This window comes from Saccoglossus kowalevskii, chromosome 7, assembly GCF_978046115.1.
Source record: "Saccoglossus kowalevskii chromosome 7, keSacKowa6.1, whole genome shotgun sequence".
Lineage (NCBI taxonomy): Eukaryota > Metazoa > Hemichordata > Enteropneusta > Harrimaniidae > Saccoglossus > Saccoglossus kowalevskii.
Genome location: NC_140647.1, coordinates 29,838,201 through 29,859,485, shown reverse-complemented (window position 1 = coordinate 29,859,485; position 21,285 = coordinate 29,838,201). Strand labels below are relative to the sequence as shown.

The 21,285-nt window shown below is 40.0% G+C and overlaps 1 protein-coding gene across 1 annotated transcript; it reads left to right on the top strand.

Annotated features, from left to right (window-relative positions):
- Positions 1–5,780: 5,780 nt before the first annotated feature.
- LOC100377304 (sperm axonemal maintenance protein CFAP97D1-like) lies at positions 5,781–8,249 on the top strand. Its single transcript, XM_002730996.4, has 6 exons — positions 5,781–5,895; positions 6,157–6,227; positions 7,096–7,214; positions 7,391–7,514; positions 7,909–8,076; positions 8,190–8,249. Exons 1-6 carry the CDS (start codon positions 5,781–5,783, stop codon positions 8,247–8,249), a joined length of 657 nt encoding a protein of 218 aa, XP_002731042.1.
- Positions 8,250–21,285: the final 13,036 nt, after the last annotated feature.

Below are 21,285 nucleotides of genomic sequence, written 5' to 3'. Positions count from 1 at the left end.
AATTCCATATTATACAATATTAAAGAAAAATTGCAATTTTTTGACACTTTTTAAAACCAAGATTTTTAAATAATTCAGAACTACAAAAAGTACTCCATCATTAAGAATATATGATTTTGTCAGCCTATGTCACCTGGCTAGATTTTTAGATATTTCATAATATCGCTGCCATAGGATCATGTGGTAAAAGTGTTATAATAGTGTCAAAATGGCGACTTTCCACTAAAACACAACCATCAATTTCTCAAAAAAGGCTTGTGACCCCCAACTTTTTTTAGGTCAATATCCTTATATTGCCTTGGTATTTTAATTTATGCGTAGTCTTCTACCTTAACCAAACTTCAAGTTAACGTTTTTTTTTAAAACGTTTTTTTGTTTCTCGTTACCAGAGCTCACAAGTTTCTAAGGTAACGAAGAAAATTCGGTGAAATTCAACAAATAGTGACCTTAGGCTGTACGCCGTTACTGTGTCGCCATGGTTGACGATAGATCAGTATAAACATATTTCGCATTGAAACAAACGGTTAGTAAATGTGTGATACGTACCCGGTATGGACTGGACGATAGTTTGCACTACGACTGATAATCCAGCCAGTGCACTGACACTGAAAAAAACAATGCAGCGGTTGTCATAAAAGTATAATATGCAAGAAAAATATAAATTTGTTTAATATTATTGTTTAATGCAAGTTAATTAAAGATTGGACTGGATGTCAATTGACAAATTCTCGTGACATATATACATGACAAATCCTGCCGCTAGTAAAGAGAGATACATGTAATAGAAATGCTGATAGAAAGAAATAGTATTTGGCACCTGGCAGAGTTCTTGAAGTATATCACCAGACAAAATTTGAAACGAAGAATAATTCAAAATTCAAAACACAAATTCCATTACAATTGACAAAAGTGCCTATACTTTTCTCATTCACTGTTTTACTAGTAATTAATATATTATTATATTAATAATGATTTTGATAGAAATGTTTTCGTTTTTTTAATTAATCGTTTACTGTTTTTTCTGTGATTACATAACACGCATAATGTAGTTATCGAAACACAATTAAGTTGCAAGTGATAGTACATTACAAATCCTTCAACTATTAGTGACCAGTCCCAAGAAATAATTTAAGATTGTCCTAAAATGCGACATTACTCAATATTCGCATTGTTGATAAACATCATGATAACAAAACATGAGGATTTCGTAGAACATACCTTCTGAGACTTCGAAAAGCTCTAAACACTCTTAGAATTCTCAAGCTTCTGCTGCTGCCCAAAAACTTCAAAGCTATGATTGAAATGAAATGACAAAACGGGGTACATATTTCAGGTTATAGTTATAGCATGGGAAATGAAACCAACAAATCAGTCACAACATGATTCTAATGCAAAAATGGAATACCATCTTTCGATGCTGTAATGGAGTAAATAAACAGCGAAGTCTTATTACTTGTCCCACCCCAATATCGTCTCCTTTTAGGTTCTCACGGCATAGATATTTTGCCACATAGCTGAGGACATAGGCTTTCTTTATTGTGAATTTTAAACTGTGTCAAAAATGCAATTTTTCTTTAACATTGTGTTCTTTGAAATTGTTTTAATATAGCAATTTTTGAAAAATATAACTGTAACAAAAATACGAATGATATGTAATTGTACCATGAGAAAATATCTACGTGATTGTACATAATAAACCAAAAACATTGTTGTGTGATTTATTGAGTCCCATTTTGCGATCTAAAACGGCAGAATACTTACTTGGTCCAAGTATAAGAGCCGCAATGATGACAAAGTCCAGAATATTCCAGCTGACTCGCCAAAATATGAAGAAATTATAGTACCACTTTAGTAAGAGTTCACAGACAAATATTGCCAGAACAGAGTTGTCGAGGATGGAGAATAAAGCAGCATTCTCCTCCGACTGAAATCAAAACAGCGTCACCGAGAAAAATTAGTTGAACTCGGTTATTATTGTCCTCCCGTTATGGTGGCAAAACTTTGAGACGGATGTGGATTCATGCATTAATAAATAGTTCGGTTGTCACAACATTTTTTGTAGTACTTTTTCAGGTAAAACAACTGCAAAAAAATGAGTAGTGTTTAGTAGGATGATTAACCACAAAATTGAAGGCTGTCTGTGACATGGGTACTATTGCGTAAAGAGCAAAGATCTATGAGAAGGAGATTGTGGATATGTATGTATGTATGTATGTATGAATAACGAAGGTTATAGACTGGAGAGTGCGCACTATTTAGTTCAATATGCTCCTTGCTGGTGAACATATGTCAACAGAAGCTCAATCTGAACACAGATTGCTGCTCAGACTAAACAGATCCCACACCTCGATAGGCGGGTAACAAAAACATTTTTCCAGACCCATTGTTATCGGCACAGAATCCAGAAGTATTGCTCAACTTCAAACAAATACTCACAAGTGTTTCGTCTGTCTGCAAACCAATGAGAATAGCGTTGAACACTATCATTACTAGAATAAAGAATCGAAACATTTCACTTTCTACCATCCTGCCAACTAGTTCCTGATGAAATAAAATGTCATCATGTCAGCATAGGAAACATAACTAGGAATTCTCTCAGATGAAGGGGGAACCGTAAGTAAACATTTACTGCAATTGAACTCAAAACATAAACCTAAACAAATTAAATGTAAAAAATGACCTAAATCGCCAAATTCCATTTATAGTAAAATTTACCATTCGCATTTTTTTGCATGGTTTTGTATCTACATCCCTCTCAGTGCCTTTTGTGTTATCATTTTCCATGTGGGTAATATGGATAACATATTGAATCAGGGAAGGATTGAGCCAACTCGAAAATGGTAACGTGCCAACTTAAAGGGCGTTGTCGTCGCGTCACGCATGCGCGAGGTATGGGACTCATGATGGCGACAACAAAGATAGCGACTTTGATCAATGAGTGTTATCAACACAAATGTCGCACATGCGCGGCGCAAAGACCCCGTTCTTCAGTTTACTGAATGTGAAAACACTTGAGCCGTCAGTGAGGGGCCGTTCCGGGGGCCGTTATTAATTAGGTTACTCCGCCAACGTTTCGAACGTTTTTACCAACTTGTCACGCTGTTTTCTATCAATTTTAAAGTCAGTCAGTTCACCTGAGAGACGAACGCTTCTACCCTTTCATCATCTTGGTCCACAATATCGTTGAAATCCTCTTCGTGAACTTCATCTTTGAAAACATCCGTCATTGACGCCCCCTGTTTTAACTACAAACAAAACAAGTACATTCATGGCGATATGGTGACAACTGTATACGATAAAATAAAATAAGAATCATAGGAACACATTGTGCGTAGTAATGTGACGTGTGCGTGCCCTGGCTTTGACGGTTACTGGTCCACTCAACACTGCATAGGAACGACTATCATGGCGCAATCAAGCTTTATGGACATTGCGGAAAAACAAATTGACTGCAAAAAACGAAATAAATAGTTCCTTGTTTCCGGAGTTACTCTCAATATAAACTTAAAATTGAATCTTCTTACCTCAGAAGCGTCAAATGTAAACTGTCGGTGAATCTCCCATCTAAAAATTAACAACAACGTAAATATCAGAAATATGATGTAATTTTCAACTGAGTATGTTGGTAGAGGATCTTTATATTCTGACAAGACGTTCAGGGTATCGTGAGGGGTATTTCAACGAACTAATACACTTACTCGGATGAAAGATTTTTTTTCTTGTCTTCAAGGGTTCTCATCACCCACGTGTTACTGAGCTGTGAACATACACAAATGAATAATAGTAACTTTATTACGTACACAACTGCACCATCGGTGGGTGCTGTATGGTAAGGATACAGATCAGAAAAAAAAAACACAAATAAACAAAAAACAACAAAAATTTCAAAATTACAAACAAAACAATTTGCATAGACGTCATTGGTCGAACTCGTCGCGGCGGCGATGTAAACTCGGGCAATATGCCAAGGAAACGTCAAAATGTGGGAGCTCATTCCCTTGAAATGTATGGACCATGCATTCACTGTTGCTTTCATTTTATAGTGGAATACAAAATAGGTCAAATTCAAGATTAAATGTTTACGTAAATACCAATATTGCGCATACGTATTCTGATCCGTATGAGCGAAGACGCCCCAAACGGTAGCTGCAGTCCATGGTTTCGCGTTAACACCACGACGAACGAAATAACCGACAACGAAACCAAGTGAGCTACAGAACTGCAGCTACCCAAACGCGTGATTTATCGAGAGTGAACGAAATTATCGTTTCCACGCAATTCAGCAATTGTTAGTGAGTGTGACGAAACAGTTCATATATCGCAAATGCATGTCACTACATCTATGTCTAATGTGACGTACCTTGCGAACTCTGTCCACGAGAGAGGGTCTTCGAATCCCCAGTGCAACAGTTTCACCGGCTCCCCCATCTCCGCTCAACAATGTGGAAAAAATTGTCGATCTTCGACGTGCTCCTTGAAGCTTATCGGTTTGTCCGGGTTTATCTCCCATCATAGTAGGAAGTGGTCGAAGCTCGTCCTGTTCCTCTTCTTCACATTCTATTGCTGGCACACTGTCAAGTGGCAATTCTATTCTTGTGGTAGCAGCCATCTGGATTGACTGAAAACTGGATGTTACAATAAGTAATGTACCTCTGGTTACACACATTCATGTAATCTTGTCTGGATGATTGTTGTTTTTTTTTGTTTTTTTTGTGGGCATTATTTTCAGGGGGGCAATGGTTATTTTCGTTCAACGTAATTGCAATATTTTTTTGTTCGTACAACGTAAATTGAAAAAATAAATTCCGTAATTCTGTAATCACAGGCTAGACGTACAACGTAATCAATCAAGTATTTTGTTCGTACACTGTAAAATGTGACATTTTTCTCGGTACGTACAAGAATTTACATCTAAATAAAAAAAGTCGTAAAGAATAATCCAGGGAAATTACATTTTCGAAACTGTAAAACGACTAGATGACACAATCCACTGCAAAATTCAATTTTCACTGTAAATTGTAAAAAAAAAAAAAAACTTTTATTTCCCGTAAAACTGCACCAGCGGAAACTTCGAGTAGTAGCCAGAAGAGCCGTGCGTATATGCGAATTTTCTTATAATACAACTACTCGCTTTATCGAAAGCTGATCGACATTGTAAATATGGTTTTCCAGTTTACACCTATGACGTATGAAAAAGTGGCATATATCAAAATGACACGACATTCAACATTGACTTCACAGGAACTGCTAGCATAACTATAAACTCTTGGTAATAGAATCATACTTACCCAAACCTATATATCTGTAAGTTATGTTGAATCAAGTGTGAACCATCCCTACAAAACTAGAGTAAATAAATCGCTAGTTAGCTCGCTGGCATAGCACGCGCCACATGGAACGACCCTAGGTGTCGTCATGACTCGACGGGCGCGCTCGGGTACTGCGTAGCACGCGTATGGTAACGCGTGCGTCAATATTGCGTGTGACCTCGTCAGCTATTATTTCTGATGAACGAAGTTTTAATACATCTACAAATAAACGCGTCTGCACTAACAAGCTTTATAAATTACGTTGTGCATAGTCACATTTAGCAAAATAGAAAACATTTAACTGTTTTCTGCAATACGTGAGTGCGTCGATCCACAGCTTTCTAATCGCTCCATTCTGGAATGCATTCCAAAGTTCGATTCCATAACGGCTACAGGTCATATGCGCACACACCGTTTCGGCAGTGGGGGACAAAAAAACTGTTTTAACTAGCACAAATTATATCAATAATAATGAATCGTGGTCACCATCGTGCTTACCAGCCAATAACACCGGCAAATAACAAACTGTTGAAAAAAAGATGGGACCAGAGTCGATTCGATACCCATAGGAGAAAGGTACGCAACGGTAAGTGGGAGCAAATTACGGCTTTTAATGTTCTGTGAATAATACAGAAGTACGACATTTATTCTGGATTTAATTTTATGAAACGCCGATGATGAAGAACAACTCATATCCTAAGCAAGCTTTGAAGAGTCAGCCAGCACTGTTTTACTGTTTTAGTTTTAACTGTCGAGGCACGTGGAATGTTTTTTGTTTGTTTTTACTGCAATCGGGATAAGCCGTAAATTAGTACATATATTACGACGCTTTTTTTTTTCATTTCAGCCAAGCCTGTAATAGACAACAAACCGCCCCATATATACATGCATTTACAGTTTAAACTCAAGAAACTACAGGTAAGACGCGAGTAATTAACACTTTTATTTATTATTATTGACATTAATTTACCGTTGTATGGGGCCGTCGTCTTGAATACGATTTGAAACTACAATATGCGCACTATACATATATACAAAGTAATATACACACCACTGTGCACTGAGCATCGAGACTATACTAAAATTGGTGAAAGTTGCTAGAAGCGATAAACATTATTTATTATAACCAGACTATCTCAATGATAGATAAGAATATGTAAATTTAATGTTTGTTAAATAATCTTTATTATTGATGAACGTAACGGATAAGCGGGACCTACCGTAAATAAACGGCGGTGACCATTGACACGAAGAACAGTATATTACACAGAAGGGGTTAAAAAAACTTTATTTATTTTATTTTTTTAGTACTCCCTGTGTTATTAGGTGACTTCGGAAACGCAATTATTTTTTCGTTTATTTACTGGACGAATATAATCACGTATACATCGACATGGGCGGATACAGGATTTTTTTATCGGGGGTCCAAACTTTAAAATCGAACCCTCCCCTAGATCCGCCACTGATCGATGCGTCATCCGAATCGCACGGTTTCACTAAAGCCGGCCATTCATAGCGGGCCCACGAACGTTGAGGCGTCGGCCGAATAAATGGTCCTTGGCTGGCGAAGATGACATCGATGTGGTCCAATTTGTCCAAACCTACAATGTAATTATAGAAATATACATACAAATGTACACAGTCCGGCACCAACTTTTTGGCGGGAAAAATATACCTTTCAACGGGGTCACGTGTGTTGAAAATGTTTGGCAATCTTCATCATGATCACGTGACTGTGTTTTGATTCATGTCTACATACGTTTGGCGTATATTTTTTTTGTCGTAGATGGAAGAAGAACGGTTAGCAACCATCGAGCGAGACAACCGCATTCTTTTAGAAAAGATGTCCCATATCATGAGAACCAGAGGTCGGGTGGACAACAGAAATGCTTATGAACAAAAAAGGTACTGAATCATATTATACTTACACAGTCAGACAATAAAATACTATTATACGGCTACAGGGAACGTTCAAGGTGCCACGTTTCGGTATCCAAGTATGACCATCGAATTTTATCAGCACCGCCATTGCCATATCTAATTTTCTAATGACGTGATTGAAAATGTTTGTCTTTTTGTAGTTTGAATCAGACAAAACGTCAAAGAGAGCTACTAATCATTACACACGAGAACCAGGCCATTTTGAGACGTATTCTAATGAAAGAGGCGCACTATAACCATGTCAAGTGGGAAGACGAATGGAGTGTAGGTGTTTTGTACTTTCAGGTTGTGTCTTTCTTTTGTGTGCGCTGGATGGCGTATGGTATAGATCACTTAAATATTCTACCAAATTACGGGTACAATATACGAGTAGTTATGGAAATTTGTATGTAAAAGTCATGCAAATTATTGTGTAATATATGCAAAAATATACGTTCATGCCAGAAAGTGATTCGAGATCGGAACATGGTTGCCACCCCATCGAATAAAGTATCATGTCACTAGTGACTAGTACGCATGCGCAACTAATGGTTCTTCAAATGCTCGGGTTGATCAGGGATGGTCCCGGGGGATGGTCCCTCTAGTCCCTGGGGTCTAGTAACCCGGCTGCAAATGTTTAGATTCGTAATTTACTTTATCTTCACCAACTTCCCCTTAGGTAAATAAGAAATACATGGCGAATATTGCAAAATATCCTTACTGGTATGGCGGAATTCATGAGAAACCGATGAATGAAAAAATCGATGACCGAAGAAACTACAGAAACGCGACGATGAGTAATATCAGTTGTGCGCTCTCATCGTTGAAAATACAAGTACCAACTTATGTATGTATCCCGTGGGGCGAGGGCGTGAGGCAAGGCTGTTCATATATTTGTAGTATTTTGATCTTGACATAGCATTTAAAAACTTTCTCCTTTTTCCTTCTTTTCGTTTTCAGAATGGCAGTCTGCCTAAAACGTTCAGCAGGTACTCCACACTCAGTGTTACGACGCATTGATGCAATTGCTGAATAATAAATAGTTCAGTAGTTGCTCAAATGCTCTTCAAATGGGACTTAAAACTCTCTAAAAATGACAAAGAAATAAATCTTCTGAGCATCACAGTGGTTTCATTTGTGTTTTGTTGTACGGAAATGTTCGCTACAGTTTAACAGCTTTCCTACAAAGCGCGCCCTCAAGTGACGAAGCGCTTTTATAACGTTCAAAGCGTCGATATCGGTTTGATCTGTAGTCTTCCATAACAATTTCTATTTGAATATATTTTAAACGATTACACAACCAAACACATTATATAGTCCATTTGAACGTATTGCCTTCATCCATATTCTCAGGGGTAGATATCCGGGTATTTTCACTGGTTACGGCCCGATGTTCAGAAGGCCCTATGAAAATGACTCCATTTGGTAAAACTTCCTGCTGATGTTTGTACAGCAGGGCAGCATTGGCCAGCATGTCTAATTTAATTTGCTAATGAGTTCATTAATTATTTAAATTAAAAAGCAAAACTATATCTCTGATAGCTGAACGTTTAGTACATCTCTATTAAATTAGGTGATATTTACAGTTCAAAATATATTAGCAACAAATATACAAATATTAGATGTAATAATTAAATATGCAAATGAACGTGTTAATTGAGTCGAAACTCGAAATTGTAGAGTGCATACCTCATCAGGTATTAGCGAAGAATGGTTCTACCAAGTTGGGTCACATTTGGACAAGATATTTAAAAAAAAATGCTTTGATCAAATAAGTCTGACGATAATCTGACTTGAATCGAATACTTCGCCAACTCCACGCTCGTCACAATCAGTTTGTTTCTTTATCTGTTTGTTTGAAAAGAAAACATTACAGTGACCCCAATAAACTAAAACTAATTATATTATTGATCGCATAGGCTTATGCTTATTTTCCAAGCAAAACTCATTTTTCTAGGGGGTCAATTTCCATATGGACATTTTAACAGAATTAGCTACAATTGTCTTAAATATTTAAATATCCATCTTTGGATTATGTTTTCAAATGTGCAGTTCGCTATATTTCACAAACAATTTGTATAAAACAAAACATTGAAATGTATATATAATCTTCATACAAAATAGTGACAATTCAATTAGGAGATATTGTCGCAAAAATATCTTCGTGATAGAATTTAGACCAACCCAAGTAGATTGCACCATTTTTCTGTATTGTTTTTTTTCGTTCAGTTTCTTGTTTCAATTTTTATTGGCCTCGTTTTTTTTATTTTTCTTCCTCTCATTTTTTTTCTTTTTCATTTTGTATTGCTCTTGTTTTTTCCTTTTAATTTTTTTATTTGAATGTTTATTGGCCTTGTTTGTTTATTTATTTTATTTATTTATTTTCCAGTCGCACTATTCTTTTAAATAATATTTGGGGATAACCTATACCAAAGACCTAAGAGAACTACATAGTCCATTAAACATTTAAAGGTCTTGCCTCGATTTTTTCAATTTTTTTCTCAAATCTAATTGTCACTGATGGCAGAACAATTTACCGACATCTGTTGAATGTATATTTTCGAGGAGATGTAAATACTGCGTTAAATATAATTTTTTTTTTGTTATATAAAAAATGTTGGCAGAGGAGGCGTAATAAATATTTTTCAATTTTTCTGAACATAGGGCTGTCACCATTTTCACCGTCTGGCAACCATCGCGGTGAAAACAAAGGCCGAAAACTCTGAGAAAACGGTACTTTGGGATGGTTGTTGAGACTCCCCTGAACAGTGTAACAAGATTAGCCCTGCGTGCGTAGCATATATAAATTTGGTTGTTCAGTTTTCTAGAATTTAGCTATTTTTACGGGCTCTTCGACCAGCGTCCCACAGCAGCTCGCGCAAAGCCCATAGAAATGCATGGTACAGTGGTGCATGTCTTAGCAACTTTGAACATCTTGTGACGTAGCTCCGCCCGAGGATACGTCATTTTGACGTCACAGATGCGTCCTGTCACTAGAGAGCGTAGTTTATAGAAATTGTGTATTGTCAGTTTCGACCTATAACTACGATATCAACCAGGTAAACATACATAAAGATTAAAAAGGAACGAAATAATTAGGAACAAAATGTTTTATAGAGTTGAGTTGCGCGGCACGGGTGGCCCTACAGATGATGTAATACAACACTATATGAGAGTTTACGAACGTTTTATACCGATAATATAACCATTGGGAGAACTATTATAACCGAAATCCTCGTGAGGTTACATATTGCGCCTACTTATCCGTGCCCCGTACTTACACTCACGACAATGTAACAAAGAGGGATGCGATCAGAATTGAAATGATGGTAAAGACTTGTGAACATACATTCAAAGAGACAAATGGAGACACCCGGCGACTTCTCTAATAAGTTATATTATGAATATATGTGTCTACAGTAAGAACTAGTGCTCCATTATTCTTTATGGACTAGCCGTATCCAGTCCATAAAGGTTTTATCATATACCTTATATGAAAAAAAAGTCTTTAGTTATGTTATTTTTCGCTCGTCTGGCCCAAAAGAAAACCTATTCGATTTCACCCGGGTTTCGATACGGGCCTTTTTACTGGTGCGGATTTATACGGAGGATTCTAAATGACGCAAACGCGTCAACATCTCTCACACGACCGGTACCACATGACGTCAGTGACAGGGATCTATAGACAAACCACAGTCACTTGGGGGCTGAAAATCAATAAATACTAATTTTCACAAAAAAAATCATCCGCTATACGTATATAAATAAACAAGTTGTGAAACACGGCACCGAGTAAATCGACACCCTGTCGGTTTCAAATGTCGATTTCTTACCTTAAAATGCGAAACAAAATTTTTAGAGGGGATCAGGTGTTACGTTAATAACCATTGTTCATAATTGCTAAACTTGGTTTTATTCAAAACTGCACAAATCCCGCGTTTTCTGATGATATCCGACGATTTCATGAACGAAAATGGCCAGCAGCCAGAATCAAGGGGGATTCGCATAGAGTTCTGGGTAAATCAAGGAAATACTCGCTGTTACGGCACGCCTCATTGGCTGAAAATGAGTATGCGCACTTGATTTACCCATAACTCTGCGCGAATCCCCCTTGATTCTGGCTGCTGGCCATTTTCGATCATGAAATTGTCGGATATCACCAGAAAACTCGCGATTTGTGCCGTTTTGAATGAAACCAAGTTAGCGATTATGAACAATGGTTATTAACATAACACCTGACCCCCTCTGCACTTTTTGTTTTGCATTTTAAGGTAAGAAATCGACATTTGAAACCGACAGGGTGTCGATTTACTAGGTGCCGTGTTTCACAACTTGTTTATTTATATACGTATAGCGGATGATTTTTATTGAAAATTAGTATTTATTGATTTTCAGCCCCCAAGTGACTGTGAGACAAACGAATGTCACCAAGTATATCCACAAATTACGTTTTAATGAAACAGCAAATGGACATAAATTTATAACAATATTGTAACGGTAATCACGGTAATAAATACGAACTCATTATAAACTTGCTTGCTTTCTTAAGAATGGACACTACAGTCCAGCTAAGTTGGTCATTTACTGACCGTCCGACAACGGACGATTTCTTGGAACTGATGTTGTAGCCACAGGTAAAGACGGGTAAAGACACGTTAATTTCACAGTTGTTCAAAACCGTAGTCGGTGAACGAGAAACAATTGCTTGACAAGAAGCAGTTTGGTTCACAGTTCCAGATTCTGGCGTAACCAACAATATCTGAAATGCGCCGACGCTCTTCCGTTGAGAGACAGTATCGTCAGACGGTCAGCTGGCATCGGTGTCGCCACAGTCACTTGGGGGCTGAAAATCAATAAATACTAATTTTTTTATAAAAATCATCCGCTATACGTATATAAATAAACAAGTTGTGAAACACGGCACCTAGTAAATCGACACCCTGTCGGTTTCAAATGTCGATTTCTTACCTTAAAATGCGAAACAAAAAGTGCAGAGGGGGTCAGGTGTTACGTTAATAACCATTGTTCATAATCGCTAACTTGGTTTTATTCAAAACTGCACAAATCGCGAGTTTTCTGGTGATATCCGAAAATTTCATGATCGAAAATGGCCAGCAGCCAGAATCAAGGGGGATTCGCACAGAGTTCTGGGTAAATCAAGTGCGCATACTCATTTTCAGCCAATCAGGCGTGCCGTAACAGCGAGTATTTCCTTGATTTACCCAGAACTCTATGCGAATCCCCCTTGATTCAGGCTGCTGGCCATTTTCGATCATGAAAAATTTAGTTTTTTGACACTTTTTAAAACTACGATTTTTTCCAATAATTCTGGACGCCGAAACGTACCCCCATCATTTACAATATATTATTTTTTTTTCAGCATATGTCACCAGACTATATTATTTGAGATATGGCATCGTATCTCTGCTATAGGAACCTATGGTAAAAGTGTCATAATACTATCAATATAGCAAAGACAAAACAGCAGTTTCACAGCGAGGGGCATTTTCTAAAAGGGGAGGATCGTTCCAAACATTATTCGATGTATCCTAATTCACTTGGATGACGTTGAAAATAGACAGGACATGATGTAATAATGTGTATATGTGACGCTATATGGTGGGTTGTTGGATGGCTCCCAAAAATTCTATCGTATTTTGCCATTAGTTTTGAAGTAAAAACTAACTGTTTGTTGCATGGTGTATTAAATTTGCTGTTAAATGGCTGAAGGAGACAACTTAACACCTACTGGCAGTCAATTACCGAGATACAAAAGGTAACGCCGGCCTGACTTGAGGTGTCGACATGATTATGAAGTCGTGACTGTACGTACTTCTCGACCGGTCCCCCTTTGATGAAGCTCTATAAAACTCTCTACAATGAGTTGAATTCATGCGGACTTGGACGATGTGATGTTGTTCAATAAAGGAAACGTATTATACTACATTTTTATCCATTTTCAATGCATAAACCCCTTCACGATACCCATCGGTAAGTCGCGGTTTTTGCTTAGATCCCGATACCCGCGACTTAGCGAGGGGCCACTGTCAACGTCTAAATTCGTGAAGACACGTTTGCAAAAATCACTGTGACTCAAAATACCAAAATCAGTATCAATACAAAAATAATACGTGCCTGTAATAACATTTATAATATTGAAGGATTTTCACCATTAATTTGATTTTAATTTAATTGTCAGTGTTAAATAATGAAACAATCATTTTGCATTTCTATCAAAACCTCATAAACATGATACATTATAAAATCAGTCTGTTTTATTTTATCATATACTGTTTGTTTTGTTGTTTTTTCCGCCACACAACATTAGAAAATTGATACTTATTGATGGATGTGTTGGCTTTGTAATGGAATACAGCCTGAGATTAAAAAAACAATAATTCAATGGGTGAAAACTGATGGTACCAACATCTGTGACAGTTATACCTTACGCACCAACGAGTTCTTACAATCACCCTAACACTAATAAGTAGTCTGATACTATGGTGTAGGCATGGATTGGTTTACATTGAGGGTACGCGGATACAACATAGCTAAACCAGCTAGTATTCTCTGCAACCTGATTTCAAATACTTTGACGATTTTTCAAGTTACCTGGGAAACAATAAACCAACAAATATCCTATTTGTCCGGTAAGTCACGGTTGAATGCAAACATCAAATGAATGTAGCTTACGTAGCTTATTATAGTTCTATCGTTCGTTGGCCATGTTATAATTTCGTCCGTTCATAATTGAGCATTTCCGAAAAACATTTATGATATTTTCATTGTCACGAATAGTACATTTTTATTATAGTTACAGTTATTAGAATTAATATTATTCGGTAGTCGGATATCAATTAAAAATTATCACTATCGTTTTTTTTTCGCATTACAGACCATGACCTTCAGATATTGTGGCTGTTTAATATTCTCAGTTTGCATCACAGTTCTACTCGTTGAGGTTTCCTGGTACAACAATGACGCCCAGTCACGTATGTTCAGTAGCAATCTATCCAGCAGGACTATGACCAGTAGCAGTGAGCACAAAAATGACATTTCACGGCTGTTTTCCATATATCCTTGGATAAACAAAACCAATGTCATTCCAAATTATTACACGGTTGGAACCCATAACCAGTTTCTACAACGAGACAACCCCATAGCGTTTGTTCACAATCACAAATCCGCAGGAAAGACATTAAAACATTGTATAAAAGAGCTCATCTTGTTAACAAATAGCTCGTCTGCCAACAACCAAACACTAACGACTTATAGCGACTTCGAGTCAATCTACAGACGGTTACCTTCAGTAATGCCTAAAAATGTATTTTTTCGAGGTGGATATACATTCGGAATTTGCAGTCATCTCTCTCAACCATGTTCGTACTTTACCGTGTTAAGAGAACCATATGAACGCATGGTATCGCATTATATGTATTGTATGAACTACACTCGGGATCACATATGCAAACCGCACGGGTCGTATAACATGACTATCAACCAGTGGGCAATACGCGTTGGAAGTCATTTTACTGAACAATTGTTTAGCGATGTTGATCTGTGTTCTGATAAATATGAAACACGCAAGAAGACGCCAGAATGCTGGCTGAAGTTTGAACGCTATTTTAAGGACATATTAACCGAAAAAGAAAAAGACGCCTTTTTGGGTTACACACTGAAAAATATGCATAATTGGTTCACAGTCATTGGCTTATCAACTGAAATAGACGTGACTTTTGATTTGTTGGAGAAGGCATACGGTTTGCCATTCGGTGCGTGCAAGGAGAGTAAGTGGACATCACAACAAGCCGACATGAACGAAAGCCATAACAAAACACTCAGAAATGAGTTGATGAAAAAAATGTTAGACGATCCGGAAGTAGAAAAGATTTTACGTTATGATGTTGAAGTCTACAAAAGAGCTGTCGAAATATTCAAAGAAGAGAAGGCAATGCTTTAATCAAATAACAATCTGAATTACAGTAAGAATATTTGTAACATACAAGCTGTTTGATCTAAGCAGCATTTTTTAGGCCACGTTTCCGCCGACGTTGGTTTAGTAGTTTATTAAGTATCACTCTGCCAGAAGGATAACAACAGAATATGGGTGAATTTTCATGATTTGTGGCTTCCATATAGTGAGGAAAAAGGAAAGTCACAGTAGTTGCGAAATTATCTGTCGTCCATCCACCGAGACACCAGTAACTATAATCAACAGTACGCCTAGTAAGAAATATACAACGGATGAAGACTCCAGCAAGACCATGTGTGTTAAACTGAAACGAACTAATGTAAAATAAAATCTGTAAAAAATACCAGCTTGATAAATATTAGTTGCTCTTTCAAATTTGCCAACCGAGACATGTATATTAAACAGGCAACAAAAATGACATGTTTTACGATGTTGTTTTCCCGGAATTTAAACCGTACGTAACGCTAGTTTTCTTGAGGTCGAACGTGGACAAAATTATCTAGCTACCCGTATGGACATTTTCCCTCTGTCGGGTATAGTTCCCGCGTATACGCCGCGTGTAACTCGAGTACTTACGTAATTGACATGCAAATTAGTTTTGTTGCATACCTTTCGCGTATCTATCAGGTATCAAGTTAATTTTCATATCCCTACATTTCTGCCTGGTACCGCCAGCGTATAGGTCCCAGGATATGTTGGGTACCTAGCGCATAAGTCAAATCGATCGGGTACCTCACGCGTATATGTCCCAGGTGCTGCTGGGTATCTCTCACGTATAACTCAAACATATCGGGTACCTCACGCGTAAATGTCCCAGGTGCTGCTGGGTATCTCTCACGTATAACTCAAACATATCGGGTACCTCACGCGTATAGGTCCCAGGTGCTGCTGGGTACCTCTCACGTATAACTCAAACATATCGGATACCTCACGCGTATAGGTTCCAGGTGCTGCTGGGTACCTCTCACGTATAACTCAAATCTATCGGGTACCTCACGCGTATAGGTCCCAGGTGCTGCTGGGTACCTCCCACGTATAACTCAAACATATCGGGTACCTCACGCGTATAGGTCCCAGGTGCTGCTGGGTACCTCTCACGTATAACTCAAATCTATCGGGTACCTCACGCGTATAGGTCCCAGGTGCTGCTGGGTACCTCTCACGTATAACTCAAACATATCGGGTACCCCACGCGTATATGTCCCAGGTGCTGCTGGGTACCTCTCACGTATAACTCAAACATATCGGGTACCTCACGCGTATATGTCCCAGGTGCTGCTGGGTACCTCTCACGTATAACTCAAACATATCGGGTACCCCACGCGTATATGTCCCAGGTGCTGCTGGGTACCTCTCACGTATAACTCAAACATATCGGGTACCTCACGCGTATATGTCCCAGGTGCTGCTGGGTACCTCTCACGTATAACTCAAACATATCGGATACCTCACGCATATAGGTTCCAGGTGCTGCTGGGTACCTCTCATGTATAACTCAAACATATCGGGTACCTCACGCGTATAGGTCCCAGGTGCTGCTAGGTACCTCTCACGTATAACTCAAACATATCGGTTACCTCACGCGTATAGGTCCCAGGTGCTGCTGGGTACCTCTCACGTATAACTCAAACATATCAGATACCTCACGCGTATAGGATCCAGGTGCTGCTGGGTACCTCTCACGTATAACTTAAATCTATCGGGTACCTCACGCGTATAGGTCCCAGGTGCTGCTGGGTACCTCTCACGTATATCTCAAACATATCGAGTACCTCACGCGTATAGGTCCCAGGTGCTGCTGGGTATCTCTCACGTATAACTCAAACATATCGGGTACCTAGCGCATAACTCAAATCTATCGGGTACCTCACGCGTATAAGTCCCGCGTATACGCTGCGTGTAACTCGAGTACTTACGTAATTGACATGCAAATTAGTTTTCTTGCATACCTTTCGCGTATCTATCAGGTATCAAGTTAATTTTCATATCCCTACATTTCTGCCTGGTACCGCCCGCGTATAGGTCCCAGGATATGTTGGGTACCTAGCGCATAAGTCAAATCGATCGGGTACCTCACGCGTATATGTCCCAGGTGCTGCTGGGTATCTCTCACGTATAACTCAAACATATCGGGTACCTCACGCGTAAATGTCCCAGGTGCTGCTGGGTATCTCTCACGTATAACTCAAATCTATCGGGTACCTCACGCGTATATGTCCCAGGTGCTGCTGGGTATCTCTCACGTATAACTCAAATCTATCGGGTACCTCACGCGTATAGGTCCCAGGTGCTGCTGGGTATCTCTCACGTATAACTCAAACATATTGGATACCTCACGCGTATAGGTCCCAGGTGCTGCTACGTACCTCTCACGTATAACTCAAATCTACCGGGTACCTCACGCGTATAGGTCCCAGGTGCTGCTGGGTACCTCTCACATATAACTCAAACATATCGGATACCTCACGCGTATAGGTTTCAGGTGCTGCTGGGTACCTCTCACGTATAACTCAAATCTATCGGGTACCTCACGCGTATAGGTCCTAGGTGCTGCTGGGTACCTCTCACGTATAACTCAAACATATCGGATACCTCACGCGTATAGGTTTCAGGTGCTGCTGGGTACCTCTCACGTATAACTCAAATCTATCGGGTACCTCACGCGTATAGGTCCGAGGTGCTGCTGGGTACCTCTCACGTATAACTCAAACATATCGGGTACCTCACGCGTATAGGTCCTAGGTGCTGCTGGGTACCTCTTACGTATAACTCAAACATATCGGGTACCCCACGCGTATATGTCCCAGGTGCTGCTGGGTACCTCTTACGTATAACTCAAACATATCGGGTACCCCACGCGTATATGTCCCAGGTGCTGCTGGGTACCTCTCACGTATACCTCAAACATATCGGGTACCCCACGCGTATATGTCCCAGGTGCTGCTGGGTATCTCTCACGTATAACTCAAACATATCGGGTACCTAACACGTATAGGTTTCAGGTGCTGCTAGGTACCTCTCACGTATAACTCAAACATATCGGGTACCTTACGCGTATAGGTCCCAGGTGCTGCTGGGTACCTCTTACGTATAACTCAAACATATCGGGTACCCCACGCGTATATGTCCCAGGTGCTGCTGGGTACCTCTCACGTATACCTCAAACATATCGGATACCCCACGCGTATATGTCCCAGGTGCTGCTGGGTACCTCTCACGTATAACTCAAACATATCGGGTACCTTACGCGTATAGGTCCCAGGTGCTGCTGGGTACCTCTCACGTATAACTCAAACATATCGGGTACCCCACGCGTATATGTCCCAGGTGCTGCTGGGTACCTCTCACGTATAACTCAAACATATCGGGTACCTCACGCGTATATGTCCCAGGTGCTGCTGGGTACCTCTCACGTATAACTCAAACATATCGGATACCTCACGCATATAGGTTCCAGGTGCTGCTGGGTACCTCTCATGTATAACTCAAACATATCGGGTACCTCACGCGTATAGGTCCCAGGTGCTGCTAGGTACCTCTCACGTATAACTCAAACATATCGGTTACCTCACGCGTATAGGTCCCAGGTGCTGCTGGGTACCTCTCACGTATAACTCAAACATATCAGATACCTCACGCGTATAGGATCCAGGTGCTGCTGGGTACCTCTCACGTATAACTTAAATCTATCGGGTACCTCACGCGTATAGGTCCCAGGTGCTGCTGGGTACCTCTCACGTATATCTCAAACATATCGAGTACCTCACGCGTATAGGTCCCAGGTGCTGCTGGGTATCTCTCACGTATAACTCAAACATATCGGGTACCTAGCGCATAACTCAAATCTATCGGGTACCTCACGCGTATAAGTCCCGCGTATACGCTGCGTGTAACTCGAGTACTTACGTAATTGACATGCAAATTAGTTTTCTTGCATACCTTTCGCGTATCTATCAGGTATCAAGTTAATTTTCATATCCCTACATTTCTGCCTGGTACCGCCCGCGTATAGGTCCCAGGATATGTTGGGTACCTAGCGCATAAGTCAAATCGATCGGGTACCTCACGCGTATATGTCCCAGGTGCTGCTGGGTATCTCTCACGTATAACTCAAACATATCGGGTACCTCACGCGTAAATGTCTCAGGTGCTGCTGGGTATCTCTCACGTATAACTCAAATCTATCGGGTACCTCACGCGTATATGTCCCAGGTGCTGCTGGGTATCTCTCACGTATAACTCAAATCTATCGGGTACCTCACGCGTATAGGTCCCAGGTGCTGCTGGGTATCTCTCACGTATAACTCAAACATATTGGATACCTCACGCGTATAGGTCCCAGGTGCTGCTACGTACCTCTCACGTATAACTCAAATCTACCGGGTACCTCACGCGTATAGGTCCCAGGTGCTGCTGGGTACCTCTCACGTATAACTCAAACATATCGGATACCTCACGCGTATAGGTTTCAGGTGCTGCTGGGTACCTCTCACGTATAACTCAAATCTATCGGGTACCTCACGCGTATAGGTCCTAGGTGCTGCTGGGTACCTCTCACGTATAACTCAAACATATCGGATACCTCACGCGTATAGGTTTCAGGTGCTGCTGGGTACCTCTCACGTATAACTCAAATCTATCGGGTACCTCACGCGTATAGGTCCGAGGTGCTGCTGGGTACCTCTCACGTATAACTCAAACATATCGGGTACCTCACGCGTATAGGTCCTAGGTGCTGCTGGGTACCTCTTACGTATAACTCAAACATATCGGGTACCCCACGCGTATATGTCCCAGGTGCTGCTGGGTACCTCTTACGTATAACTCAAACATATCGGGTACCCCACGCGTATATGTCCCAGGTGCTGCTGGGTACCTCTCACGTATACCTCAAACATATCGGGTACCCCACGCGTATATGTCCCAGGTGCTGCTGGGTATCTCTCACGTATAACTCAAACATATCGGGTACCTAACACGTATAGGTTTCAGGTGCTGCTAGGTACCTCTCACGTATAACTCAAACATATCGGGTACCTTACGCGTATAGGTCCCAGGTGCTGCTGGGTACCTCTTACGTATAACTCAAACATATCGGGTACCCCACGCGTATATGTCCCAGGTGCTGCTGGGTACCTCTCACGTATACCTCAAACATATCGGGTACCCCACGCGTATATGTCCCAGGTGCTGCTGGGTACCTCTCACGTATAACTCAAACATATCGGGTACCTTACGCGTATAGGTCCCAGGTGCTGCTGGGTACCTCTCACGTATAACTCAAATATATCGGGTACCTCACGCGTATAGGTCCGAGATGCTGCTGGATACCTCTCGCTTACAACTCAAATATATCGGGTACCTTCTCTTTTTTTACCTCCATGCACTGACACAGGACAAAACAGCGCATAAAACAGTACGAAGCTTGCCCGTAATAGTCACGGTGGTTGGGGTTGGTGCAGTGATAAGCGCTGTACTCGTTACACTGATTTTATATATTGTCCTTTGTTGCTAATAAAATGAATACAATGTCACATTACGAATAAAACAGTCTCGCGGTTACAAATTAAGTCGGCATAGGAATTGAACTACATATTGAAGGTCGTGTCAAGATCAAACTGAAAAGAAAATTCAGGAGAATTATTCCGCATTACGTCCACGAAATAAATTTGAAGGTGAAGCATTTACTAGCAATAAACTGACAAGGTGACACGCCCTCTACCCAAATACCATTTTGAAATGTTGTTGGTTGATCCCTAGCCCCACAATGTTTTGACTGCCACAGGATATGTCGGTCCCTTTGCGTATACGTCGAAACTAGGTCGGGTCCTATCAAAACACGTTGAATATTGAAACTTTGATTTCAATATATCAATTTTCAATTTAGATTTGTGCACTTGGCAATGTTGAATTCATCACATATTGTGATATATTCACGGGGACGTTCGTAAATAAATAAATAATAAATGGCCGTATTACGTACCGCAGCTAATGTAATTTTCTATAACGTATTTTGTATTTCAATTCGACAAATGCGCATTTGAAAATATGGGTAAAATTCAATTTCCGTTGTCGTTTTCAATA

Coding starts and splice junctions, on each gene's coding strand:
- LOC100377304 (XM_002730996.4), top strand. CDS start 5,781: ATGAATCGTGGTCACCATCGTGCTTACCAGCCAATAACACCGGCAAAT. Junction 6,228..7,095: donor TTAAACTCAAGAAACTACAG/GTAAGACGCGAG, acceptor TTTTTGTCGTAG/ATGGAAGAAGAACGGTTAGC. Junction 7,215..7,390: donor AATGCTTATGAACAAAAAAG/GTACTGAATCAT, acceptor GTCTTTTTGTAG/TTTGAATCAGACAAAACGTC.